This window comes from Acanthopagrus latus, chromosome 14 (genome assembly GCF_904848185.1).
Source record: "Acanthopagrus latus isolate v.2019 chromosome 14, fAcaLat1.1, whole genome shotgun sequence".
NCBI classification, from domain to species: domain Eukaryota; kingdom Metazoa; phylum Chordata; class Actinopteri; order Spariformes; family Sparidae; genus Acanthopagrus; species Acanthopagrus latus.
This window is the reverse complement of record NC_051052.1, coordinates 21,593,243-21,621,242: the sequence shown is the minus strand read 5'-3', so window position 1 is coordinate 21,621,242 and position 28,000 is coordinate 21,593,243. Positions and strand designations below refer to the sequence as shown.

Below are 28,000 nucleotides of genomic sequence, written 5' to 3'. Positions count from 1 at the left end.
CCAGAACCAGGACCGGAAGAGGTTCTGTTCACGTTGATATGAATCAGAGGAAAATCAGAAACCAATCAGAGAAGTCGGGCGTTGTTGATATCGTGGTTGTAGATAACGAGTAGCGTGAACTGTTCCTTTAACGATCTGCAACACATCCACAGGAGAACCAGCAGCAGATGTATAACAACAAATATAAATGAATTTAAGAAACAGATGTTGTTGGCAGGTTCATGCAGGAGGACGGTGTGTTAAGTTACCTTATAACATCAGGTGGATATTTAGATGTTCTTCATTTATTAACTAGGCAGCAAATAAAGTGAAGACAGTCGTTTGTTCAGTTAGAGAGAAGAAAAGTTTCACTTCTATGTGCTACTTTAAGGACAATATCAAATTATTATTACTAATATATCATATATTATTATTACTAATACATTATATCATTATATCACGTTGTATATTCTCTTCAGTTCTGTTAAAACTTACTAATATATATAAAATGTAAACTCTGACTGACACAGGTTTGATGTCGTTTGTTAGACTTTTCAAACATATGAATGATCCACGAGGAGACGATCGATGAGGTTTATTGTCTAATAATCGATAACAGCCGCTCGACTTCAAGGAGAATAAAATCAAATATTTGAGACCAATATTAATTTATTTCCCAACACAGATTGCAAGTTACAGTTGTGTTGTTTTCTACTGAACCTGAAGAACACGACCCGCTCCAGTGACAACAGGTGTGGCTGTACACAGAACCAACATTAAAGGTGCATACCGCCACATACTGAGAGGAAATGCTGACTTGTTAAATCCACTAAAGCAACCTGGCTTTGGATTTCTTAGATGTATTTCAGTTGCTGCTTTAAACTGTTGGCTGCTCTTGACTGTCTTCATTCTCTGAAGGTTTTTGGTATCAGGAAGTGAAAAATGAAATGTGACCATCTCTGAGTGTGACGAGTGGTAGACAGGTGGCAGGTGAGGCCGAGGACGGCGTTATCATGCTCACAACAACACCGCCATCACAACCAAAACTACGTCTTTACATTCACAATAATCACTCGGCAGCTGTTTCTGAAGAAGGCAGGGTCCGACACCAGGTCACAGGTCGCTGTAATGATCTGAGAGGTGCGTTCAGGATCGAAATGTTTCCGTGTGACTGTTGTCACTGTGGCACATTAACCAGGAGCTGCTGTTATAAATGTGACAGGATGGAGGAAACGATCTGATCTAACGGCCGTCTGTGTTTGTTGGACAGACGTGGAGGAAAGTGTTGACGGACAGAAACATCTGATTTATCTTAGATTTTAAAACTGATCGTATGTTTGTCCGTACGTCACAGGTCACACGGAACAGACAGACGTTCCAGATGTTAATGAGATCAGAATGTAATACATCAGAAACATGAGTGGCCATTTTAACACGCAGCACCTCAGATCAGCGTCCTGATAGGACGCAGCGAGACGGCTGATTCCTGGTCACACCTGCAGCAGGTGTGTCTGCTGGTTCAACCTGTCAGCCCACTCTGACCAAAGGTTAATAACTCAGCTGTGACAGCAGCCAATCAGCCAATCAGAGAACTTTAACCTCTCGCTGACATCAGGCGGACAGGTTCACCATGATTTTATACAACGGAGCAGTTTACTGACGCAGAAGAGTCGGAACAACTTAAAGATGAATGATGTTTGAAATACAACAAACTATAAACTACAGTGTTCATAATACTGATTTTAAAGGAACAGTTCACCCAAAAATGACAATCCAGTCATCATGTCCTTACTACAGATCGACAACATGTGACTTTAGAGTGACACTGGATATTACAAACACTGATACATCTGTGACAGGCCAATTTTATCAGCTCACCAACACATCACACAGGCTCGACTCCAGATGTTATCCACATCCTTTAGACAGCTGAACTCTCCACTGCAGCTGCTGAGATAAAAGTGTTGGCATGCACCCTGACTGAAGGTGTGTACGTAACGTCTCCTCAGATCAGGTTGTGATCGGTTCCCTTCTGCAGACTGATCACAGCAGACGAGCTGTTTGGAGACATTAACCTTCTCAGTGAGCGACGACAGGATGTGAGTCAACACCTTTAGATTTAATTAAAAGGATTTAGGTTCAAAAGTGCATTATTTAAGATTTTAACACAGTGACGACTACTGAGGCCAACGAGCTTCTTCTTTCTTTAAGTATCTGACTCTGAATTAAAAGTTACATTTTTCTTGTTATAAAAAAAAAAACACATCTTACAATTTCCTCTGGCACTAATGAGCCTCTATATCTACCTGATCAGTTCCACACATGAATATTTTAAATACAGGATTTGTTTTTCTCTGTACAACACTGATCATAAAGAGTTATAATATTATCTGTTTTTAATTTCCTACCCACCAAAACTCACTGGAGATAATTCATATTTTGTGTGTTCTGTTCCTTTAAGCCTGTTGGGTCCATCTTTATAAATGTCTTCACCTCCTAAATAAAGCTGAACTCTGATCTATAATTAGTCTGTAATAAAAATAAGTCCTCCCTCCTGACGAGCACGGACACATGGATGCTGCTGATCTCGTCACTCTCTCGTTCACGGCGACCTTTAAAATCCCCTCGTGCAGAAAAACAAACCCATCAATTCTCAGAGCTCAACGTCAACTTCCTCAATGAGTCGAGACTAAAATCACAGGATACAATAAAACAGCCGTTAGTCACAAACGCGGGCCAAGTGTCAGATGTCTCATCTGATCTGGTGTCAGCGAGCAGAGAGACGGCTAACGTACAGACGACGTCACCGAAACCAGCGCCGCCGCCGCTGACAGCGACAACATCAACTCTCCAGAGAGGAGCGAAGTTTACAGACTAACTGTGACAGTCTGACGTCTGAGAAGGTTAATATGAAACATTATACTAACAATGTGTTCCTTCATGCATCTCACCATTAATATCACGTAGAAAACTTCAACAACCACCACTCATTGTTTTCACTTTGAATGTTAATTCATCCTGTAGAAAACTCATCAGAGGCCATTCTAAAAGCTAAGAGGGCTTTTTAAGCGGTTTATTGAGATTTTGATGTGTAATGATCCATTTTTTAATGAATCTAAGGAACACAAGCCTCAAAATAAGATGTGAAACTGACCAGTGAGGTATTTTTAGTGGGAGGTTACTGAAGCGGTGCTGCAGCTTGAGATTATTCTCCTGTTCTGCATTAATCTGTCAAATACTTCTGGAAATATAACATACTGCTCAGTCATTTAGCCAACAAAACATCAACAACAGTGCGTCCAAATGTCTTATTTTGTCTGTTTGACGGTCGAAACTCTTCAGTGTAAAACACCAGTTGTTGTTGTTTGTTTGAACAGGCACAACACAAATGAACTAAAGTAACACTAAATAAAGTGTATTTTAATAAACCTCAAGATGTAACTTTAGTACAGGACTTTACTACATTACTACATATTATAAAGAGATCAAACATTACGGCAATATTTGAAAAATAGCATTGATTTCATGTTTACATCTCGACAATAAATTATAGGTTTGTGATGAAATAAGAGTAAATATCAGGATCAGCTTTAATGTCAGCTGATGACAAGTTGTGTGTACACACACATTATTAATGAATATTAATGTGTTAAATTTAACAAGACTTCACATTTTCAGGTGTGCAGGTTAGTTTTTGTATTAAATCAGAGAGAATCCATGTAAATAAAAGGTTTAATGTCAAACAGGAAACAGTTTTAAATGAGTTTATATGTGTAAAAATAGAGTTGTACAAGAAAATTAGACACATTTGGATGAGATGTACTTCTAACTTGTTTGTTATTAACTATAAATCCAAAGTAATGACAAAATATGAAGGATTTAGGGTACAATTAATGCTAAAGTTACGTTAAGTGTATCTGCTAAAATGCCCCTTTTTTAAATGAGGGCTGGCATTATTAAAGGGGAGCTTAACTTTGATGTGAGCTGATTAAAAGTTGTGTAAAGTGTATTTAATGAGTAATTAAGTGTATAAGATGAGTTTGGATGAACCTGTAGATTTATTTTGGTGACAGTTTCATGTAAATAAAAGGTTTAATGTCAGACAGGAAACAGTTTAAATGAGTGTACGTGTATAATCAGACTTTGGATCGTTTCTCATGATATGTTGAAAATTGTGACCATTTATCGAAAGAAATGAAGGATTTACTGTACAAGTTATGCTAATCTAACATACACTGTATCTGCAAAAATGCCCCTTTTTTAAATGAGGTTTGGCATTATTAAAGGGGCGTTTAATGGAAATGTGAGGTTCAACTTTGATGTCAGCTGATTAAAAGTGGTATGCAGTGTGTGTAATGAGCTGGTGAGTGTATAACAGAGTTCGGACGGTCGGGTCGACATTTTCACACAGTTCCTCGGTGGTTCTGGTGTCGCTGCTCGCTGTTCTCTGACATTTTGTCGGTGTGTGTCGGTGTGAACGACTCACTGACCGCCAGGCCGATTCTTTCAAAAACACCGTGAAGAAGAAGAAGAAGAAGAAGAAGAAGAAGAAGAAGAAGGAGAAGGAGACATTTTGCTGCTTCGTCTTCTTCAACACAACTTCGTCTTCGACACACACGTCAACTAAACTTTGACTTGAGGCCCGTTAACGGAACTTTAGCAGCCGCGGATCGCGGACTTGGACCGGACACTTCGGTCAACTCACCGTTTGAAAAACTCGACGTCAGAAGTCCGAGCGGCTCCTCAACCGTCCGGCCGGGTTAAAGATGGAGGCTGGTTCCGTGTGGCGGAGAGTGGACCGGGTCAGAGACGGAGAAGAGGGTCGCTGGGCTGGTGGAGTCCTGCCGCTGGTGGAGTCCTGCTGCCATCAGAGATGAGGTCACTGCGTTAAAAATAAAAGGATGTCGTCATCGGAGCTCAACTCAACAGGCTCTTAAAGGCGCAGGCGGCACCGAGTGAGCCGACAGAAAAGAACTTCAACCGTCAGCTCAGGTTCGTGTGTGTGTGGAGGCTGAACTCTGCTGACGGAGACACGGAGAGGCGACACGTTAGAGACAGGTGACAGGTGATGAGATATATCAGCTCACATGTCAAGGAACTTAAACATAATGAGACTTAATACAAGGAGCTTCAGGTTGGTCAGACTCTGGCGCCTCCCTGTGGCCGCACCACGACACTACACAGCAGCTTCACTCCTCCAGTCATCCTCAACACTGACATGAAAATTAATTTAATAAAATATATCCAAACAAAAACAGACAGAATTCAACCAGTGACAATTATTAACGATATGAATGCACTGAAGTAACTGATGTTCTCTGTATGGGTGAGGGCTAGCCTAATTCTGCTGCAAATAATAAATAAATGAGTAGTGGAACCAGGTTAATTAAGATATATATGTATATATATGACTGGTGTAAATTTGAGGTATCTGCATGTCACCGCAAGGAACTTTAAGTTTTTGTTGACTCTGGCGCCTCCCCGTGGCTGCAGCACCACACTACACAGCAGCTTCACTCCTCCAGTCAGACAGACAGAATTCAACCGGTGACAGGCTTTAATGATATGAATGTAAAGAACCAGCTGATCTTCTGTCTGTTTGGGTGAGCGCACCAATATAAAAAATAATGTTAATTTCATGACTTACCCACCAAAAAAAGCCAGAATCTGACCTGGTGATAGGAATTAACAATAACTACTATAAAAGTACTAAAATAACTGATCCTCTGTCAGTATGGAAGCTTAATTCTTCCAAAAAACAAAATAATGTAACCAGTTACATTTACAAAGCAAGAATAAAGTCAAAAATAACACAAAAGTGTTCGTGCTGCACCTCCAGACTGCACAGCAGCTTCACTCCTCAGGTCCTTCTCAGCAAACCAACATAAAAAGTTATTTTAAATTCATCCCTCATCCAACCTGAACGAGCTCGTCCTCTAATGGTATGTGTGTGAATTATGAATCAGTCGCTGTCATGTCACCTGTTGGCTCCCTTCTAAAGAAAGTAATCACCTGGCTGCTCCGAAGCACTGCGGCACGTTGCATCAGAGCTCTGCTGCTGAGTCTCGGTCGGGCTTTGACGGCCAGCGAGCAGAACCAGGACAATGGACCTGAAGGAAAAGTTTCTCATACTGGAGCAATTAGCATGCATGATGGCTCAGACTGATGAGTGAGAATGAAATGATCAAAGCTCAGAGCTGACGACACGTCGATTCACTCAACATTAGTATGATCACAGCTCCAGAAACAAAAAGCTAAACACGTCTTCAAAATGTGGAAAATATTAAACAATATAATAATAAATCATAATAATAACTCAGATAAATTTCCTTCTCACTCACACAAACACGGAGAAACTTTCACAAAGTGTAAAAAGTTTTTCAGTAATATTCACTGGAAGAGAAAGTTTGGGGCTTTTTATTCATCTTTAAATATTGGACTCAAGAAAATTAAATGCTTTTCTATTGAAATGATGATAATAATAATGGAAGCTCATTACTGCCTGAAACAAATGAATGACATTTAGGAATTAAAGAGTACATGGCAGAAAGTCAATAATAACACTTTAGAGAATCATAATATTATTCTGACAGGTGTATTATATAATATATATGTATATGAATGTGTCCTACGACCTGTTTTTATATCTTATATTGTTGTGCTGTTTGTCCGTGGAGGCTTGATACTTACAAAACTTCCCTCGAGCTGCAAATAGTGATTTAAAAACTGTGAATATTAATGTCCAGTGAGCATCAGAATCAGGAAGTAAACACAGAGGCCAGGAAACGTTTTCTAGGTTCTAGGTGTAAAACAAAGATGTGAAATGAAGAGAGAGTGGAGCTGTCCTGTCAGTCTGCCAGAGGAAAGGCTAACAGGAAAATATGTAACTGGGACAGAGCAAAGCATCTAGAGCAGTTTCAATAATCTTGTCTGCCTCTGACTTACATATACTGTTTCAAAATAATATGCAATTTAATATAAATGTCATCAGACAAAGATTATTTAGGAAATATGAAGATCAGTGGAAACAGGATATATGGAAGAAGCCAAAGCTTAGAAATTATGTTCAGTTTAAGAATGACTATGTTAAAGAAACTCATAGTTTTTTGAATTTAAAGAGAAAGCAGAGGTCCCTCAGTGCTCAGCATAGAACTAGTACCTTACCTCTGGCAGCAGAAGTGGGTCGATTTAAAGGTTCACCTGAACATTTATGTTTGTGTGAATTTTGTGATCTCCAGGTTGTGGAAGATGAATTTCATTTTGGTTTTTATTGTCCTTTATATTGTGATTTAAGGAACTCTCTTTTTGAATCAATCCAGTTTAAAAATCCTGATATATTTTGGAAATATGAAGGAGAGATTCTGTGCTGGTTGTGTGGAGGAAGAGTTGGACCGAGCAGAACCTGCAGGATCCATCTGTCCGTCTATGAAGAGTGATCGGTCCAAAGATGATCCTCCATTCTTCAGTTCTGAACCTGGACCATCAGACACAAAGTAAGAGCACTGAGACGACTCATTCAGTGTTTGCTGGTAATGTGTTGCTGTAGAGTAACATCAGGCTCCAGGACTGAAGAAACACTAACATAAAGTCTTTGAAAGCCTCCTGAACACTAACATGTCTGAACTCAGTCAGATCCTGGAGGACACTAACAAATCTCAGCAGGATGAAATAGATGGTGGAACCATGACGTATGTTTGTAGGCTAACCCTGAAGTTAGCATCGCTCTGGCTCCCTCCACAAACAGCCTGTCAGATTTTTGACTTGGATTTTGGATTATTGCAGAAAACAAACACGAGTTTCTGATACTGACACGTTTTGTTCTGAGAGATAATCTTCACACATCATTTTCATGACACACTAAATGCTGAATTCAAGATGAAAAGTATCCACACTTTGACTTTTCTCTGTGAGTGTCTGAGCTTCTCAACACTGTCGACCAAATCTGGATGTTTTTAACAACAGTCATCAAATCACTGTAGTTCTAATGAAATGTGTTCACAGAGAGAAGAAGCAGCCCACCTGCTGTGTTTGCTGTCAGGACGTCCTGAAGGATCCGGTCTCTACCAGCTGTGGACACTGGTTCTGCAGACGCTGCATCACCTCATACTGGGACCAGTCTGCTTCACCAGGAGACTCCTCCTGTCCCCAGTGTGGAGGTAAGACCCAGAACAACAGCTGGACTGTGGACAGACAGTCAGAGACAAACTGTACAAGGAAAGAGATTAGTGATGTCACACATTAACCAATGAGAAGAGAGTTTGTTCTCCATATGCTCAAATGGAGATGGGGAACTATTAAACTGTGTGTAAAGCAGAAACATCAGTGTTCACACCGACTAACAGACTGACACAAGAACCACAGATTGTAATGAAAGTGATCATTTTTTCAATTTGCTCATTGATTTCTGATTGTCAACACTTAATTCTCTTTTCAGTGAACGTTGGTCTGCAGGAGGTTTTAGATGAACATAAGATCAGTCTGAGGAGGAGATGTGAACATGTGACTGAAGGAAGTGATGGAACAGGAAGTGATGGAACAGGAAGTGGAACCCTCCTCAGCAGGATCTACACTGAGCTCTACATCACAGAGGGACAGAGTGAAGAGGTTAATACCCAACATGAGGTGAGGCAGCTTGAGACAGCTTCCAAGAAGAAGACCTTCAGTGAAACTCCAATCAGGTGCTGCGACATCTTTAAAGCCTCACCTGACCAACAGAGACCCATCAGAGTGGTTCTGACCAACGGCGTCGCTGGAGTTGGAAAAACCTTCTCGGTGCAGAAGTTCACTCTGGACTGGGCAGAGGGCTCCGAAAACCAAGATGTCAGTCTGCTGGTTCTGCTGTCGTTCAGGGAGCTGAACCTGATCAGAGATGAGCAGTACAGTCTTCTCAGGCTGCTCCATGTTTTCCATCCAACATTACAGAAGGTGACAGCAGAGAAGCTCGCTGTCTGTAAACTTCTCTTCATCTTTGACGGCCTGGATGAAAGTAGACTTTCACTGGATTTCAACAACCATGAGGTCGTGTCTGATGTCACACAGGAGTCATCAGTCAGCGTGCTGCTGACAAACCTCATCCAGGGGAAGCTGCTTCCCTCGGCTCTCGTCTGGATCACTTCCCGACCTGCAGCGGCCAATCGGATCCCTCCTTCATGTGTCGACAGGGTAACAGAAGTACGAGGCTTCACTGACGTCCAGAAGGAGGAGTACTTCAGGAGGAGGTTCAGTGATGAAGATCTGTCCAGCAGAATCATCTCACACATCAAGACCTCCAGGAGCCTCCACATCATGTGTCTGATCCCAGTCTTCTGCTGGATCACTGCTACAGTTCTGGACCACATGTTGACTACAGACCAGAGAGGAGAGCTGCCCAAGACCCTGACTGACATGTACTCACACTTCCTGCTGGTTCAGACAAAGAGGAAGAAGCAGAAGTACGATGAGGGACGAGAGACGAGTCCACAGGAGCTGACGGAAATTAAAAACAATTTTCTATCAAACTGTAAATAAGTTCATGTCTATATTAGTAATCAAGTACTATTGATGCATTTTATATCATTCAGTGGAGCCTTTTAAGTTTGTTTTCTTTAAAAACAAAACTTTGATAACAATGTATCAATGTGTAAAGTAAGTTAAGTTATTAACTGTAGTTGAAGCATTACGCAGTAGAAATACTCGAGTACCTGATTGTTGTATCTGCATCAGGAGTCCTGATGTCACTCAGGTTCTCTGATCATGTTCACTGATCACTGATGGATCACTCTGATCAATAACAGACATGTTGGACCTATCAGAGGTCAGCAGGTTGAACTCCTCAGTGTTCAGGGACCAGATGTTAAAGACTCAGTTCAGTCACAGTGATGTGTTTGTTCTGAACGAGCTGACTCTGGATCAGTTTCCTGGTTGGTTCATTAATCACACTGAATATGAAGTTATTTTATGGAAAACAAACCAATGAAGGAACAGAGACGGTTCTTTATCAACTAGATTTTTATTTTTCCCCGCACAAAACGACAAAATGCTTTCAGTAGAAGGTGTTGGGTCTCTTGGTGGTGAAGCGGGGCTTGTGCTGGCGACGCAGGACCCGGTGAGGCAGAGGGAACTTGATCTTGGAGTCCTGCAGGAGTCAGAGAGGAGATCATGATCAGCTGATGCAAACAAACTTCATTTACAACCAACAACACTCATCGTCTGTCGCCAGTTTCAGAACCGCCAGGTTTGAAGATGGAAGCTGGAAATCTGGAAGAGGAATCTGGCTTTTTGTCTGGCGGCTTTTTAAACCGGAGCTGACTAACAGGGAGGCAGTCCAGAGAGAGAGCCGCCCACAACAACAGGTCAGAACACAGCCGGGCCTGTGGACTCACGTGGAACTGCTTGATGGCAGGTCTGCGACACTTGTTGGCGGCGATGACCTGCACCTTCATGATCTGGATGGAGTGGGCACGGGCACGATGGCGAGCGCCCATATCACGATCTGACAGAGAGAAGACATGTGAATCTTTAGCAGGAGGTGTGTCGATCGCTGACTGATGGAAGATTCATCAAAACACATCTGGACTTTTCTGACAGCTAGAAACTGGATGTGAAGCGAAGTGACGAGACTGAGATCAGACCCGTCACTGAAAGATGCTTCTAATCTCCTACAAATGATCCAGCCCGGTTCAGATCCTGGATCCACATCAGGCTCCTCATGTCTTTATGTGTTCAGTTGGACCAACGAGGGATCTGAAGATCCGGCCCGAGCTGATGTTTACAGCAATTTATACTTTTAAAACTCATTTCTCAGCTTGTTTGTTCTGTTTAAACTTGTTCTGTGTTTGAGATAAAGCCCACAAAGTCGAGGTGTACAGTTTGTGACCCGCGGGTCTGGATGGTTCCTGTGTGTACTCACAGCACTGAGTGACGGCTCCGGAGGTGGTCAGGTCTCTGTACTCCCTGTACATGTTGTGGGTGCCGCTACGGGAGTCGTAACGCAGCCAGATACCGAAGTTCTTCACCTTCAGGGGGGTCTTCTCATGGACCTGAACAGAACCAACAGCAGCAGGTCAGACTTCACACTGCTGACGTGTTGTTTCACATGTTCACAAGTTCATTTACAATCAAAACAAGTTTAAAAAGCAGAAATTAAATATTTAGTGTCAGAACGAACAGTTAAAGGAGCGACTAAAAACAAACTGTAAACTCAGTTTATACTGTTCAACTTTGTTTATATGTGGCGGACCCTGCCACCTCTGTATGGAGTTTGTATCATGAACTCATTAATATGGTAAATGTGTGTCGTTAACACGTTCCAGCTCGCATCAGTTAACGGGGAGCCGCGTGTCGACCCTTGGATTCACTTTCAAAGGCACCGCAGCGTCAGAGAAAGGCGACAAGGATCCGTTTCTGTCTGCACACCAGACAACATCACACCACTGGGACGGTGTGAGCTTTGGGTTTGGGTGCAAGTAGACTTTAAATTCTGAGTCGATGGACAGTTTCAGTGTGTCAACATCCCCGACATCATGTCACCTTTAATATAAATGATCCAGAGAGTTCAGTGTGACAGATTATCTGTTCCTGTTTCCAACTGCAGAGCAAAACAGTTGTTACCACTGGAAGGTCGTCACGTCTGTGTTGGTTCATCAGGATTAAACAAAAACTACTGAACTGATTTCATGTAAACCCAGACGGAGGACGAGTCTCAGCTCAGGGGATTGTTGACTCTCAACAGTTTATTTATTTCTCAGAATACTTGACGGAGACAGAAATCTCGTGTTTAATTTCCTATTTGATGTAGCAGATTTAAATCTGATCTGATATGGGATCAGGCCTGAGTGAAGGTATGCGATCCACTTTGTCTCTGATGCATCTGCGGTGTCAAACACCAGCGTGTCAATGTGATAATGTGAAGCAGTGAAGTAACTTAAGTTTCGGAATAAAGAAGATTGTACTGAGGTGCAGAACTCGAGTACACTGTACTTGTGTTTTTACTGAATGCATGTCACGGTTGCAAATATTGGTAATCGGTCTCATTGATTAAATTAAAAACCACATCGGCCGATATCTGATCGTACTCTGACGTGATGACATCATCAGGCTGCAGAGACACAAACTCAACACAACTTTTAAAAACACTCGACATCTGATCACATTTAGCACAGAGGGAAATCTGAATGATTTTCTGGTGACAGACATTCAAACCCGAGTCAAACGTGATCCTGACTGGAAGCGTCTCCACCTCGACCCTCTGAGGCGCCAACAGCCGAAGCTGTTGGACTTCAGACGTGTGTGTGTGTGTGTGTGTGGGGGGTTCAGAGACCTACCAGGCCACAGTAGACGGTCTCTCCAGAGGCCTTCTTCATCTTCCTCAGCTGGGAGACGAAGTACCAGAAGCGGGACTTGGCCACGACGTGGTTGGGGGCGAAGATCCTCATCCGGTACAGAGGAGGGGCAGGATTCTTGGCAGAGGGCAGCAGACGCCCGATGACTTTGTACTCCCGAAGCTGTTTCACAGACACGTGTGGTCAGTTATGATGCACAACAATCACAAACGTTACATGACAAGTGTCTCACAAACTGTCGACCCTTGGATTCACTTTCAAAGGCACTGCAGCGTCAGAGAAAGGCGACAAGGATCCGTTTCTGTTTGCACCCCAAAAAATTCATACCACTGAGAGGATATGAGCTTTGGGTTGGAGTGCACAGAAGTTAATATGAACATTGAAACCTGAGACTCTTTAAGAGCTGTAACAATATTATCATGTGGATGAACAACATTATAACAGAGAGTTAACGCGTTTTAACGACTTCACTAACGGCTGACTTTACTCTTTTTATCAACTTTGATCTTTATTCATTTCATCAACAGCAGATGAGGATGTTTTACTGAAGCGGATCATTTAGTGACTCATGCAAACTTCTTTAATATTCATTCATCCTGTTTTTTCATTTGTGCAGCACTATTGCTCTGTTTCTGTTAATATTTATATATTGTGCTAAAAAGCAGTTGCACAATTTTTACTGTGATCAGCAACACATGCTGATCTCTGCAGTTAAACTACGTGATTTTGCACACTGTTCTCTATGTTAAATTATTATTATTATTAATATTATATTCTGTTCCTTCTCATTAAAACTGTTTTTCTGTTCTGCATGTGTGCTAAAAGCTAACGAGTGTCAACATTTCTAACTTAAGCTAGGCAGAGCACAGAGAAATATCATCTGTGTGGGTTTAAACCCATTTTAACTAACACTTCTGATTATAATATTGAAGCTGACGTTAGTTATTGTGCAGTAACACAGAGGTGAATGAGATCCAGCTGTAGTTAGGTGAACCTGACTGACAGTGTTAACTTCAGTAACTGAGCCATCCGAGGAGAACTGGCTGCTACATGTTCGCCTCCACGCTGAGGCCACACATCATTAGCAGCTAACGTTAGCTTAACGTTAGCTGCTTAGCATCACGGGCTAACACGCCAGCAGGCGGTTCGTTACATGGACAGAATCACGCATTTACTAATCATCAGAGATTATTCAGCGGTTGGTACAGATCTGCCGCCGGCTGAGTGTCAGTGCTCTCACACTTCGCTCTGATCAAACACACGGAGTCTCATTTCAAGCCACCGTCGTCCACATGGTGCCGCGGACGCCATGTTGTAGCCGCAGAATGCATCGGCACGACAACTAACTCCAATCAGCGCTTAAATGTGGACTTTTTGTGGATATTAAAAGATAAATCAGACAAACATGACGTTATAAATCGACATCGGTTGGTTCGGTCCGTGTGTTGTAGGCAGATATAGGTAGAAAATAGAGTTTTACGTACTGTGCCGGACGCCTTCATGGTGTCTCTCGCTCACTGCCACAGTAAAAGAGGAAGCAGCAGGGCGGAGACTGCGCATGTCTAATGGATGGCAGGCCGTGAGGGGGCGGGGCCTGCTGCTGCAGCTCCACGCGCTGAAGATGGTTTCATGTTCGTCATCAGGTCAGCGTTTATGATGGAGGACCTTAAAAAAAACCTTCAATTGAATGAGTTGTTGACTTAGAGGAAACTTTGAATCATTGCGAGACAGTTTCTGACAGAATCTTCATTAATAGGGCTTCCTTGTAAATTCGGCATGTGTTAAAGCCTCCAATAAATTAAAATATGGTCTATGTTAATAATAATAAGGATGAAGAATAAAATAAAATCAGATGAAACAGAGTAAACAGTAGTAGTAATAATGACAAAAACAAATAATAATCATGTACTCACATAGATCATGTAATTATAATATACTATTTAAAGCTGGGCTCAATTAACAGTTATTTTGCACTCCTCTTGGCCCCGAATTGGAAGTAACTAAAGTTATTAAATGTAGTTTAAGCAGTAAGCAGCAGACAACAGAAATACTCAAGTATCTGATAATTGCATTTACTGTCGTCCGTCAGGTCAAAGCGCTGAGCACCTGCACCAGGAGTCAGGTTCATTTCTGCTTCTGTGAGTGTTGCTGAGTTTGTCTTCACTGATCACTGATGGATCACTGATCAATAACGGACATCAGGGACCAGATGTTAAACACTCAGTTCAGTCACAGTAAATGTTTCTGTTCTAAATGAGCTGACTCTGGATCAGTTTTCTGGATCAGTTTTCTTAACCCTATACAAAATAATTTAATAATAATAATAACAACAATACTTTAATAACGATGATAATAAACCACAAACCAAAGTGGTTCTGTGCAGGAGAGGAGGCAAATAAACTAACTTCAGTATGGAGCTTTTTTCACATCTCATGTTGTCTTCCTTTCTTTCTGTTCCATTAGATGTGGTACATATCTGATGTGCTTGTACATTAGAGTGTTTTTCAATTAAGTTCATCAGAAGAAAAAATCAATTACTATACAATATATACATACAATTTTTATATTGTAGAACATAATAAATCTCTTCCAAACACTTTATTTTACACATTTAACTGAAAATACAAACTAACTTCAACCTTCTTCTGACCGGAAGCTGAATATCACAGACTTATGCATTCTGAACAGAAACAACATTTAACACATATCAATATAAATCAGCTGTAGTTGCACTATAACACATGTGATTATGTGTTTTATTAATATTTCTTAGTCTTCGGCGCCGCTGTGACCCGGCGGAACCGCTTCCTGTGGCGGTGACCCGGATGCTGACTGAGCGGACACGCCGCAGCGCTGCTCCGTCGTGTCGGTTCGAGTCCAGCCGACATGCAGCCTGGTGTTCTGGTGGATTCTCCGCGGCTCCGTGATGACATGACGGGAGAAAAACACTCGATGAATTAAGTTTTCACTAAGGTAAGATCCTACTGGACCGAACCCGTCCTGCTGGTTTCCGTTCAGCCTAGCTTGATTTAAAAAAAAAAAACGGCTAACGTCGGCGGAGTTTGTCACGGGGAGATTTTCCCGGCGGTGATGTGCTGAAGGAGGCAGCAATCGATCCGGAGCCGTGAGAACAAGTCACGGACACGGTCCAGACTCCCGGCCTGGTCCTCCAGGCCGTCCGGGCCGCTGGTACCGACAGCTGGCCGGACTTTAATGAGCTGTTACACGGTCAGGATGACGAAACTCTGAGCAGGCGAGCTCTCAGGCTAGTCGGCTAACGCTAGCTTGAGTTAGCAGCAGTCAGCTATTTTAGTGTTGCAGTGAAGTTGTTAGCTTGTAGCACCGCGGTGTGAAGTTTCTGAGGAGTGGCCCGGTTCTCAGGTCCACTCCTCATCCGCAGCACACGTCCTTAAAGCCGGCAGATGTTCCGAACATGTGTTTAACGATTTACTAACGTTTAAGTGGGTCATCGCGGCTCCGAGTGTTGACGCTGTGTTGCATCATGTGGGCAGAGTGATGGAGGCTGAGCTGTCAGGTCCGCTCTTCCTCCATCCACACCGACCAGTCACTCATGTTCCGGGTCGACTCGGCATGTTTGAGGTGTTCGGGACTCATCAGAACTCGATCCGGTGCTGCTGACTCATCCATCCTTTTATCGATCAGCTCACCTGGATGTCACGCGGAGCTAAAGCCCACCACGTCACAGGAGCCATGTTGTCCAACTGTCAGTCAACAGACTCACCGACCGGAGCGGAGACACACTGACACATGAATGTAGGACAGGATGAAAGTCTCTCTGATGTTCAGACAGACGTGGTTCAGTTTCACTTCATGCCTCTGACACTACAGAGAGGATTCAAACCCTCAACCTCAGCAGCTGCAGGTGTGTTTACCTGGACAGCTGTTGATCAGCACAGAAGATGTTTTGGGTTTCAAACCTTCATCATGTCGGCTGATGTTATAAAGTTGGATAACTCTGCTCACTGTTTGTTTGTTCACCTCAGGTTTTCCTTCTTTGTCACCAGATGAGAGAAATCTGGCCGACAGCAGCAGAGAGACGTGAACCTGCCGTGGAGGAAAGCTAACCCACGAATGGCCTGCCAGTCTGTCGCTGCAGTCATGGACGAGCAGGCGCTGCTGGGGCTCAACCCGAACGCCGACGCCCGCTACAGGCAGAGGGTGAGACACGGATTAGACAGAGATCTGTGCTCTGTACAACACATTAACCTGCATCTGGTCTGATGTCACTTCCTGCTCTGCGAGAAACAAACAGACTCCATGTTTCTACTCAAAGACAGAAAGAAGTTCATGTAGAACATTTGCTGAATGAACAAGAAGGTCCAGATAATGCAGAATGAGTCAGAGACAGAGTTTCACAGAGTTTATAAAGTGTCTCCAACTCAACAACTCACTAAACTGACACATTTGTTAAGGGAGTCTGGGGACTTTCTCCACGGGGACAAAGAAGTCGCCTATATTGTTCCTGTTTAGTGTCTTTGTAACATGTGACGTGTTCAGATCAATAACATGTTTCTTCTTTCATAAATGGAGTGTAAATGGTGAAATCAGTGTAAACAGTGTGTTCAAACAGCTTAATTAGTATTTCCAATGAAGTTACTGACGAATGAATCTGTGTGTGTGTGTGTGTGTGTGTTCTCAGGCCATGGCATACTTTGAGCAGCTGAAGGAGTCTCAGGATGCCTGGGAGGTTTGTGCTGAGGCTCTCGCTAAAGGGATTTACAGGTGAGTTTGACAGCGTCCGGCTGCGATACAGACTCATGTGATGCTCTCACACGTCTGTAACATATTGTATCTGTGATTTCAGTGACGACCATGTGAAGTTCTTCTGCTTCCAAGTTTTGGAGCATCAGATCAAGTTCAGGTGAGGATGATGATGATGATGCTGTGTGTCTTCACCTCTGATGAAGAATAATCATGTGATGTCTTGAGCCGTGTGCTGTTGTTTGTGTTGCAGACATGCTGGTCTGAGTGCAGTTCAGCAGCAGCTCATCAGGGAGACGCTGATGAAGTGGCTCCAGTGTCAGGTACCTCTGCTCCTCCTTCACTTCACCTGAGGACTGAGATCGTCTTTATACTTCTACTCCAGCACAGTTCAGAGACGTCTTGTTATTTAATTTGACTGCGTTCATACAAGTGAAGCCAGAAAATCTCAGAGGTAGTTAAAATGATCTCCACCTCAGATCCAGAATCAGATCCAGAATCAGATCCACCCAGACTGCAGACGCTAACAAAACCAGAGCAACAAGTTTAATACTGAGACAGCGAACAGAGCGGTGCTGATCCAGACCCGCTCACTCACAATTCAGAATCTCTCCAAGCTCTTGTTGTGGATTCTCTTGAAAATGTAAAACTCAACAAGAGGAGTTCCCTGAAGTGGCCGTGGGAGATCGTTTCTTTGTTTTATCATTTACAGTCTTCTCTTTAAATCAACCCAAAATAAAAAGCGTGACATTGTTCACTCGTCATGATGTGGATGCATGAAGTATAAAACAGGAAGTCTTGAACAGTAGAAGGAGATAAAGTTTAATATTCATGTTACCTGTGTAGAGGAGAGAGAAAACTCAAAACTGTATTTAGAAAAATATATGTGAAGTTTATCATGATTTACAGGAAGTTCAGCAGGAGGATGAAAACTAACTCATGTTATCAGGTCAATTAAAGGTACTGAGGAATTATTTTAAAAGGTGAACTGGTTATGAAGCGTATTAACGATGCTGTTGATGGACATACGTCAGTGACTGGACGGGGACGTGGAGCCGGGCTGCAGAATGCTCATGTGTTTGTTCTTGTCTGCAGCTGATGAACAACCAGCCTGAGAAGCCGTTCATCAGGAACAAGGCGGCTCAGGTGTTCGCCCTCACCTTCATCATGGAGTATCTGACTCTGTGGCCCAAGTTCTTCTTCGACATCCTGTCGCTGGTGGGCCTGAACCCTCACGGCGTCGACATCTACCTGAGGACGCTCATGGCCATCGACGGTGAGGTGGTGGACCGAGACATCCTCCACTCGCCTGAGGTGAGACGAGCTCACCTGCCTCAGACGTCCTGTTACCACCTCGTCTTTCTGCTTTCTACTATGTTCAATTAAAGCATTACAGGAAGAATCATGAAGAGAGTGCATAATTAATTCATGATTAAAGTTCCTGCAGCAGTCAGAGACTCTGATGACGGATTAGATTGATTAGACACTGGATGTGTTTGTGTTGAGTTGAGACACTCTGGGTTTTATTTAATTTGATTAAAAATCTTTTCCTTCAGGAGACGCGCAGAAACACTCTAATCAAAGACGGCATGCGGGAGCAGTGCATCCCTCACCTGGTGGAGTCCTGGTTCCAGATCCTGCAGACGTACCAGCAGTCCCACCCGGAGCTCACCTGTCAGTGTCTGGAGGTGGTGGGAGCCTACGTGTCCTGGATCGACCTCAACCTCATCGCCAACGACCGGTCAGTCCACGTGATGATGTCACTGTCGACAGACCCACACGCTCGTTGTTCTGTTCAGTGTGACGGTGAACAGAACCAGTTACAGTGCCGTGGAGAGAAGTAGAATGATCTCACTGCTTTGATTTCTGTTCAGATATTGACAGAGAGTCAGCTGGTACACAGTCTACTGGACCTGGTACCAGCTCAGGTTCTGTACGAGGCCTCAGCACTGACTGAACACTTTTAATTAACAGAGCTTTGAGGCACCTGGCAGCTCACCTGGGTCACCTGACTACAGGTTCTCCTCCACCTTCACCTGTCCAATCAGACTGAAGGCCAGAAAAACATGTAGAGAAAAAGTCTGTTATGACAAGAAAGATAAAATCATGAGATTAAAAGAGAAACTGTCATCCAGTGATGCAGGAGATTTTCAGTGTCGGCTGCAGTAACTCCACATTTTCCATCCCGACTTTTCTCTCTCAGTTTTTTTAACTGGCTGGAATATTGAAGTTTTCCGCTCATTGTTTCTGGGCATTAATCTCCTCTCAGCTCTTCTGATCATCGCGTCATCACGATGCTGTGTGAGCAGAGCAGCTTCAGTAGAAAGCCGGCTGAAACACTTTGACCTTCACAGTTTTGTGTTGTGCTGCTCTCAGGTTTGTGAACCTGCTGCTGAGTCAGCTGTCGGTGGAGGAGCTCAGAGAGGAGGCCTGCGACTGCCTGTTCGAAATAGTCAACAAAGGAATGGACCCCGTGGACAAAACCAAGCTGGTGGAGTCTCTGTGCCAAGTCCTGCAGTCAGCTGGATTCTTCAACGTGGAGCAGGTGAGACTGCAGCTTCAGAGCTCGCTGCTGATTTAACAAACTGCTCCAATAACATCGAGCGGTTCAGGCACAGAAAGTAGACGCTTGGTTTCTGGTTTCTGGTTTCTGGTTTCTGGTTTCTGTGGGTCGGTGGCCGATCAGACTCCAGGTTTACTACCGCCACAAGTTTACATTTACATCCAGAGGTCACGAGGTTTTTCCTGCTTCTGTCCCGTCAGGAGGAGGACGTGGACTTCCTGGCCAAGTTCTCCCGGCTGGTGAACGGGATGGGTCAGAGTCTGGTGCTGAGCTGGACCAAACTGGCCAAGACGGGAAACGTGAAGGAGGCGGCCGACACGCTGCAGGCCATCGAGGCCAAAGTGCCGCTGCTGCTGCAGCTGCTGGTGCACGAAGACGACGACATCTCGGCCAACATCGTCGGCTTCTGCTACGAATACCTGCACGTCCTCAAACAGGTGAACCAGTCACAGTGGACATGAATGTGTAATATTACACACACTGATCTGAGACCAGCTTCTGTACTTTTACTTTTGGTACTTGAAGTAAATATTGATGGTCGTACTTTTATACTTTTACTAAAGTACGAGTTGATTGCTGGAATTTTACTTATATCAGAGAACAGTTACTGTGGTATTTGTACTGTGAGTACCGGTGGCCTGCAGACGCTGCAGCAGCTCCTGAAGAGTTTAGAGTTATAATCATCGTGTTCCAGGCGCCTCGACTGACAGAATGTACTTGTTCCTTCTGTAGCTTCCCCAGCTGACAGATCAGCAGAAATCCAACATAGAGGTGAGTCTGACTGTAAATGTTGGTTCATTTAACCGTCCTCTCTGTGAGGTGTGACCACACTAACAGCCCCGCCCTCTCGCCGCAGGCCATCATGCTCGCCGTCATGAAGAAGCTGACGTATGACGACGAGTACAACTTTGAGAACGAGGTGAGTTTCTTTCTTTGCTGCCGTCTGTTGGTCGTTCCGCTGTGAGAGGGTGAAGCTGCAGCAGACGTTTGCTTGTGTCTCTCTGTCAGGGCGAGGACGAGGCCATGTTCGTGGAGTACAGGAAGCAGCTGAAGATGCTGCTGGATCGTCTGGCTCAGGTGTCTCCAGAGCTGCTGCTGGAGGCCGTGCGACGAGTCTTCACCAACACCATGCAGTGAGAGCCTCATTCAGTTCATTCAGACCGAAAGACACACGGAGAGTTTATCTTCAGACCATTAAATAAAATAAAAAGTGAAATTCTGAGAATAAACATGCAGGATTCAAACATCAGGAGGCTTTGAGCTCTTAATGCACCATCACTGAATGAAAACAGCAGAGACAAAGACAGGATCTGCTCCTCATCTGCTGTGATTGTCTCTCAGGAACTGGCAGACGGCTCCGTTCATGGAGGTGGAGGTGGCCATCAGGCTGCTCTACATGCTGGGCGAGGCCCTGCCAGCGTCTCACGGCGCTCATTTCTCCGGGGACACGGCGAAGACGAGCGCCCTGCAGGACATGATGAGGACGGTCAGTCTGCTGCTCGACTCGCATGCTGCATTCACTGTCTGCTGAGTGTGAGCGACGTGACGAATGTGTTGTGTTGTGACTCCTCAGCTGGTGTCCTGCAGTGTGAGCAGCTACCAGCACAGCTCCGTGTCGCTGGAGTTCTTTGAAACTGTCGTCCGCTACGAGAAATTCTTCCTGGTGGAGCCGCATCACATCCCAAACGTTCTGGTGAGTGACTTGGTTAAAGACGACGTGATGAAGCTGCTTTTCTTCTCCTGTGGAAGTCTGTTGTCACTTCTGGTGTTGTGTTCACTGTCAGATGGCGTTTCTGGATCAGAGAGGACTGAGACACAACAGCCCGAAGGTCCGCAGCAGAGTGGCTTACCTCTTCTCAAGATTCGTCAAAACTTTGCAGTGAGTCCAGCTTCTTCATCCTCGTGTGACACTCACTGAATGTTTCACGCTGTGCGTCCCTGTCGTCATCGCAACACGCCAGACGAACAGAAGTGGCTTTTAATCTTAAAATCTCACTGAAACCTTTAAATCCGAGCGTCACTGCTGCACCATGGGCAGAAGATTAGCATCTGTCAGAAGTTCCTCCAGTCTCAGGGTTTATTTTGCTGATGAGTGACGTCTGGCTTCTGTCTGGTCTCTGAGTTGAACTGAAGCCACAAGCTGCGATTATGTTTTTAATATCCTCAACTTCAGTCTCGCTCTCAAACTCGGCACAGACCGAACGATGTTCAGCCTGTTCACATCACATCATGTTAGTGTGTCTGGATCTTAACTTTATGGTCATTTTTCTTTATTAAATGAACAGGATCAAGATCATGTCTTAATGAAAATGATCTTTGTGACACGATGTCCTCGACACGCAACAGAATAACTTGGTTTATCCTGAGAAGATTAACACAGCACGTCAGCCCGGAGAGTTTTTATCTGGAGAGAAGATGATTAGACTTGTGGATCCTGCATGAAGAAGACGTGAACTCACTTTGTCTCACCGGCTGTGTTGCGTTCAGGCGTGTGCTGTTGTGTGTTGTTGCTGACGTCTCTTGTGTCGTGTGTCGACAGTAAACACATGAACGCCTTCATCGAGGACATCCTGACCAGGATCCAGGACCTGCTGGAGCTCGCTCCTCCTGTGAGTGTCAGTGTGTCATCATTCACCAACAGTCTGTGTGTCCATCCCTGTTACTTTTATCACAACAGAGTTAGACAGTTGTGTTAATGTTCCCCTCCGTCCAGGAAAATGGCTTCCTGGCGCTGTTGACCAGTGACGACCAGCTGTTCATGTTTGAGACGGCGGGCATCCTGATCGTGAACGGAGAGAGTCCTGTGGAGAGGAAGCAGGCGCTGATGAGGAGCCTGCTGCTGCCGCTCATGGACGCTTTCCGCCTGCTGCTCGCCAAACTGCTGCAGGAGACGGAGGAGGAGAGACAGGCCGCGCTCGCCGACTGCCTGAGCCACGCCGTCGGATTTGCCAGGTGAGCCTGCTCATTTTGAATGTGGTGTATATGTGTGTGTATATATATGTGTATACAGGTATTGATATATGGTAAGTAAAATGTAAAGATGGCTCCTCTGCCACTCTTTTTCTGTCCCTGATGGGCTCCAGTGTGGTCAGTGTTTCTGTACGTGTTTGAGTTATAAAGCTGATGGAATGACAGTTAAAACTCAAACGTAGCATCACAGAGGAGCTCCAGGCTGCTGCGTCCTGCAGAACTCTGCTGACGCACTGGATCATATACAAGATGATACATAGAAGGCGTGTAAATGTACCGGTCCTCTTCAGAACCTGAATGTTTCTGGTCCGTGCGATGACTCTGCTGATCTCCTCCTCCGTCTCCTCTGCAGTCGGACCAGCAAGGCGTTCAGCAACAAGCAGACGGTGAAGCAGTGCGGCTGCACCGAGGTCTACAGGGACTGCATGCAGACCTTCCTGCCGGCTCTGAGCTGTCCGGTCCAGCGGGGGGTTCTGCGCAGCTCGGTCCGCTCCTTCCTGCACAGAATGATCATCTGCCTGGAGGAGGAGGTGCTGCCCTTCATCCCCGCCGCCTCCGAGCACATGCTGAAGGACTGCGAGGCCAAAGATCTGCAGGAGTTCATCCCGCTCATCAGCCAGATGACCGCCAAGTTCAAGGTAACGAGCTCACGCAGGATCAGAGTCGCAGTGACGGCAGCCGTCTGATCGCAGGAGGTTAATCAGCTGTGTCTCCTGTTGCCATGGCAGCGGCAGGTGTCTCCCTTCCTGCAGCAGGTCTTCATGCCGCTGGTGCTCGCCATCTTCGAGGTGTTGGCGCGCCCGGCGGAGGAAAACGACCAGGCGGCCGCTCTGGAGAAACAGATGCTGAGGAGGAGCTACTTCGCCTTCATCATGACCATCGCAGCCAGTGGAATGAACGAGGTGATGGCCAATCAGGGTGAGTTACAGACGGACGCCAGCATCACTGTCAGTCCTGATGGTGCCGCTCAGTCCGCAGCTGAAGTGAAGCTGTCCACAGAATGACTGGATCACCTGAACACAGCCCTCTTTTTGTTTTCAGGAGCAGAAAACATCGAGCGCGTTGTGTTCACCATCATCCAGGGAGCCGTGGACTTCCCCGACCCCATCGCTCAGAAGACCTGCTTCATCACGCTCTCCAAGCTGGTGGAGCTGTGGGGTGAGAAACCTCCACCCGCCTGGGTTCATCACCTCTCTTCATCCGGGTCAGAGTGTCTCTGTTCTAATGTTCTGTTGTCTTCTGATCGGACCTGCAGGAGGGAAAGACGGCATGGTGGGTTTCCCCGACTTCATCTACAAACACATCGTTCCTGCCTGTTTCCTGGCGCCTCTCAAACCCACCTTTGACCTCTCGGACGCTCAGACGGTCCTGGTGAGTTTCTGCTCCAGAGTCCAGCCTGCAGCTGATCTGACATCTGTGGACAGAATTCATCCCGGTTGTTCTTTGTGTTTCAGACGCTGTCAGAGTGTGCGCTCACTCTGAAGATGATTCATCTCAAACGGGTAAAAACTGGTTCATGATCCTGTGGACACATTTCTGATGTGATGTACGGAGGAATTCTTCTCACTGCTCAGCTGTAGATACATGATGAGTGTTTTCTTTCAGGGGCCGGAGTTCATCCAGTTCCTGCAGCAGGAGTATTTGCCTTCACTGCAGGTGTCACCAGAAATCTCACAGGTACGACACTCCTGAATATTTACACCTGGGCTCAGAGTTGTGAGGAGCCCCGTTCACTTCCAGACGCGTAATTACAAAGTTCAGCCACCATGAAATCTGTCTTCTGTTAATATGACGTGAGCTTCAGTTAGCTTTGACCACAAAATCCTTCAGAGGGAGACTTTTTACTCTGATACGGGGCCCCGGGCGTGGACGGGGGCCCGGGTGTGGATGGGGCCCCGGGTGAGGACGAGTGAGGACGAGTGTGGACGGGGGCCCGGGTGTGGACGGGGCCCCGGGTGTGGACGAGTGTGGACGGGGGCCCGGGTGTGGACGGGTGTGGACGAGTGTGGACGGGGCCCCGGGTGTGGACGGGGCCCCGGGTGTGGACGAGTGTGGATGGGGGCCCCGGGTGTGGACGGGGCCCCAGGTGTGGACGGGGCCCCGGGTGTGGACGAGTGTGGATGGGGGCCCCGGGTGTGGACGAGTGTGGACGGGGCCCCGGGTGTGGACGAGTGTGGACGGGGGCCCGGGTGTGGACGAGTGTGGATGGGGGCCCCGGGTGTGGACGAGTGTGGACGGGGCCCGGGTGTGGACGAGTGTGGACGGGGCCCGGGTGTGGACGGGTGTGGACGAGTGTGGACGGGGGCCCCGGGTGTGGACGGGGGCCCCGGGTGTGGACGGGGGCCCCGGGTGTGGACGGGTGTGGACGGGTGTGGACGGGGCCCGGTGCTGGTTCCAGTTTCTCACATTGTGACTTTGATGTTTCAGGAACTTTGTCAAGTGATTCAGCAGCCGGACGTCAAAGTCCTGAAAAACTACATGAAGGTGAGAGTGTGTGTCCTCTAATCAATATAAAGTATTGATCCTGTGTGTGTGATGTATTGATCCTGGGTGTGTGATGTATCGATCAGCTGATGGTTGTCTCCTGTCTCAGGCGTTCTTTCAGCGAGCCAAACTGTAGGAAGTCCAGCTGGAGGTTCGGTGGGACTGAGAGGACTCTTCACAGCAGGTGGTCAGACAGGCCGCTCACCACAACAACATGGAACTTAGCATAGCAGCTGCTTTTGCACTTAAAGAGTGAATGCATTACAAAGCCCAGTCTGTCTAAGTCGGACATGGACAGAAGGTCGGCGGACGGAGAAATCCCTCCGGCCGCCGCAGAGACGAGACGAGCTGTCCACGTGGAGTCGAGACGTAACGGAGCTCGACCGATCAGAAACACTCAGAACTTTGTGGCAAGTGTTTGTGAGCGAAGGCAGATCTGTGGCAGGACGTCCCGTCTGGAGGTTTGGTAACTACCCTGAAACCACAGCTTTATTCTAGTCCCACCTTCACATTTCAGTCATCATAGATTAGAGTTTTTTAACGTCCTCGCTGCCACAGAACGGACAAAGAAACGGGCTGAACCGAGTTATTTTTATTAGAATGTGGCATTGATTCTTTTGTTGGACCGAGACGGACGGTTGAGTTTAAGTTTGAAGTGAAGCCCGGCCCGAGCTGCAGACATCCAGACTGCATCCTGCCTGATTCTGAAGCAGAAACGATGGTTTGATCTCAGCCGCTCTTTATACTGGTGACCTGATGGGATGGAGAGTCCAGTTCCAGTTGGATCGGTTCTGTAGGGCCGGTCCAGTTCCAGTTGGATCGGTTCTGTAGGCCACAGTTATGATATACAATTAATAGTTGATGGAATATTTTTGTTTCTGGGAAATACGACGAATATTTGGGTCTGTTTTAAATTTCAGATGGAACTGAACCTGAAACAGGAACAAAGTGTAAATAAGAGAATACGATGTTAAAATGTAAATAAAGTTCCAGGTTAGATTTTTTTTATCTTCGTTCCATCTGGAAACTAACGGAAGCTCGTGTGTGCCGGAGAGAGAAACGATCGAACATTAGGAATGATGAAAAGAAGTCACAGTGAGTCAGACTGATGTGATGTCGGGTCCAAGTTCTGATGATCCTCATAAAGAACCCAAGAACAGCTTGACCCAACAAGACCCAACAAGACCCAACAAGACCCGATAGCCCCCTTTAATCTGATCAGACGTGATCACACAGAAAATAAATCAGATTCAAAGAAACAAACTTCCACCGCGACATTAACCAGAACCCAACAAGCACAAATTCCTTCATGTGGATCAGCACCAAAGGTTAATGAGGTCTGTTCTGATCCGAGACTCGTCCTCCATCCAGGTTTGGTGTAAATCTGTTCAGTAGTTTTGACAAACTGTTCAGTCAGCGGGAGAAGAACGTGGAGACGAAACTTCTGAGTATTTTTATTTCTCCTGATTTTATTTATTGAACGTTTGACTCGGTTCATCTCAGATTTCATATCTTGAAGTTAAAAGTTTGAATTTTCAGTTGCTTTTATTTGAAATGAGTATTTTTGTGATATTTGAATCTTTAACATGACGTGAACGTTTTATTTGACCTTCTCATCCCGCTGACTTGACGACTGAAGTTCTGATTTAAAACCCAAAGTACTGACCCGGCAGTAAATCTGTGACGTCGTTCAGAAGTTTGATTTATTATAATTTGACTTTCTGTCTTTATTTGATCTTTTCTTCTCGTCTGGGCCGCACTGAGCTTCCGTAGTGAGAAACACTCGTTCATAGGAATCCTTCATGTTCATCTCATGTAAAAAAGAATGAGCTGGTGTACAGAAGCGTTCTGACGACTTTTATATTCGAGGCATTTGTGACAATTCAGGAAGATCGACTAACTGATTATGCAACGCTTGACTGCGAGCAATACTGTGAAGGAGCTGATGGACGGCGCCGCGACCAATCAGTGCGAGGCGAACGTGACACGCTGTGAGAAGCTTCAGTTCTGTAGAACTTTGCTGTCGTGTCGTCCGGTTCTGTCTCGCTGAACGTCGGCCCGGTGTTCAGACTCCTGGTCATCTGATTAGATTTTCTTCACCTTTTCTTAAACATCTTTTATTTTCCTGAACATTTCGCCTTTTGGAAAACCTGCGTAGAAAAGTGCCTGAAGGTGTTGTTCAGTTAAAGAGGTGGTCGAGGTGTTTCTGACTGCCAACAAACCTCAGAAGAACCGGTCTCTCCTGGTACCGATGACGGCTCAGAGTGTGCTATCGACCCGGTAGAGTCAGATGGTTATCGGTCATCGTGTCGGTTGAGTCCACATCGGAAGTCGGAGGATTTGTTGACATGAAGAAATAAACAGAACATCACAGAACTCGTGGGTCCGTCAGCCTGTCGGAGTCCCGCGGGCCTCCTCTTTAGAATCCTGAGCAGCAGTTTAAAATGGCGTCTGTTCTGAGGCGTCACGCGGTGACGGTAAATTAAAACAATGTTTACATCCACAGTATTTTCTTCTCATCGATGTTGTAAACGTAAGAAAACTTGTCAAGGTCACCAAATAAATCAGCTGAACGTCACCAGCTGCTCCGTCGTCCTCGTGTGCTCCTGCAGGGTGACGACCAGCTGAACACTCACACATCATTCTCCTCCCCACAACCTTCACCTGCTTCCTGACTGTGTTCAGGTGTGTTCAGGTGTTTGTCTTCACTGCAGGACACGTTCATCAGACGCTGGTTGATGAATCTTCAGCAGCCTGTTTTTATTTCAATGTTTTTGTTTTGCTCATATCGAAGAAAAATTTGCCAAATTAATTAATTTGTTCACTGATTTTTCATTTTGTTTCATTTTGATATGATGACAAAAACTTCTGTTAGAACCAATAAAGTGTTTACTAATCCTGAGAGCCTGTTTTATTACTGCATCAAGCTGCAGAACTGCAGTACTTGCATCTGTACCTTTGA

General features: G+C 45.4%; 3 protein-coding genes and 2 non-coding genes across 9 annotated transcripts; 2 read left to right on the top strand and 3 right to left on the bottom strand.

The window, feature by feature from the left end:
- Positions 1-7,149: 7,149 nt before the first annotated feature.
- LOC119032512 (protein NLRC3-like) lies at positions 7,150-9,625 on the top strand. The gene is made up of 3 exons (XM_037121807.1): positions 7,150-7,472; positions 7,981-8,135; positions 8,414-9,625. The coding sequence occupies exons 1-3, from the start codon at positions 7,327-7,329 to the stop codon at positions 9,484-9,486; spliced, it is 1,374 nt and encodes a 457-aa protein (XP_036977702.1). The 5' UTR covers positions 7,150-7,326; the 3' UTR covers positions 9,487-9,625.
- Positions 9,626-9,948: 323 nt separating this feature from the next.
- Positions 9,949-13,938, bottom strand: rpl18a (ribosomal protein L18a). Its single transcript, XM_037121862.1, has 5 exons — positions 13,784-13,938; positions 12,282-12,461; positions 10,868-10,997; positions 10,341-10,450; positions 9,949-10,093 (listed from the first exon to the last, which is right to left on the bottom strand). The coding sequence occupies exons 1-5, from the start codon at positions 13,799-13,801 to the stop codon at positions 10,001-10,003; spliced, it is 531 nt and encodes a 176-aa protein (XP_036977757.1). The 5' UTR covers positions 13,802-13,938; the 3' UTR covers positions 9,949-10,000.
- LOC119032936 lies at positions 11,294-11,424 on the bottom strand. The gene has a single exon (XR_005079105.1). It is a non-coding gene; the product is annotated as a small nucleolar RNA SNORA68 (small nucleolar RNA).
- LOC119032937 lies at positions 12,533-12,662 on the bottom strand. Its single transcript, XR_005079106.1, has one exon. It is a non-coding gene; the product is annotated as a small nucleolar RNA SNORA68 (small nucleolar RNA).
- A 948-nt stretch (positions 13,939-14,886) lies between the features above and the next one.
- Positions 14,887-27,940, top strand: xpot (exportin, tRNA (nuclear export receptor for tRNAs)). 5 transcript variants are annotated; one of them, XM_037121707.1, is made up of 26 exons: positions 14,887-15,272; positions 15,963-16,073; positions 16,325-16,478; positions 16,960-17,042; positions 17,125-17,181; positions 17,275-17,344; positions 18,117-18,335; positions 18,578-18,762; positions 19,398-19,566; positions 19,785-20,021; positions 20,317-20,355; positions 20,441-20,503; positions 20,593-20,717; positions 20,926-21,070; positions 21,158-21,277; positions 21,369-21,463; positions 22,124-22,193; positions 22,298-22,536; positions 22,907-23,192; positions 23,283-23,472; positions 23,596-23,712; positions 23,810-23,925; positions 24,009-24,056; positions 24,160-24,231; positions 24,982-25,038; positions 25,148-27,940. In XM_037121707.1, exons 3-26 carry the CDS (start codon positions 16,392-16,394, stop codon positions 25,172-25,174), a joined length of 2,916 nt encoding a protein of 971 aa, XP_036977602.1. In that variant the 5' UTR covers positions 14,887-15,272; positions 15,963-16,073; positions 16,325-16,391; the 3' UTR covers positions 25,175-27,940. The 5 variants fall into 5 exon arrangements, with proteins under 5 accessions (XP_036977602.1, XP_036977601.1, XP_036977600.1 ...); XM_037121706.1 differs by having other exon boundaries at positions 15,963-16,182; XM_037121705.1 differs by having other exon boundaries at positions 15,963-16,182; positions 16,304-16,478.
- Positions 27,941-28,000: the final 60 nt, after the last annotated feature.

Bases quoted from the DNA above. Each gene is read 5' to 3' on its own strand.
- rpl18a (XM_037121862.1), bottom strand. The intron at 10,998-12,281 runs GTAGGTCTCTGA...GGTTCTGTTCAG, and splicing joins AGACCGTCTACTGTGGCCTG to GTCCATGAGAAGACCCCCCT. The intron at 10,094-10,340 runs GTGAGTCCACAG...TGACTCCTGCAG, and splicing joins CTGCCATCAAGCAGTTCCAC to GACTCCAAGATCAAGTTCCC.
- xpot (XM_037121704.1), top strand. From the start codon at position 16,392: ATGGCCTGCCAGTCTGTCGCTGCAGTCATGGACGAGCAGGCGCTGCTG. The intron at 18,336-18,577 runs GTGAGACGAGCT...CTTTTCCTTCAG, and splicing joins ACATCCTCCACTCGCCTGAG to GAGACGCGCAGAAACACTCT. The intron at 23,473-23,595 runs GTGAGTTACAGA...TTTTGTTTTCAG, and splicing joins CGAGGTGATGGCCAATCAGG to GAGCAGAAAACATCGAGCGC.
- LOC119032512 (XM_037121807.1), top strand. From the start codon at position 7,327: ATGAAGGAGAGATTCTGTGCTGGTTGTGTGGAGGAAGAGTTGGACCGA. The intron at 7,473-7,980 runs GTAAGAGCACTG...ATGTGTTCACAG, and splicing joins CCTGGACCATCAGACACAAA to AGAGAAGAAGCAGCCCACCT. The intron at 8,136-8,413 runs GTAAGACCCAGA...TTCTCTTTTCAG, and splicing joins CTCCTGTCCCCAGTGTGGAG to TGAACGTTGGTCTGCAGGAG.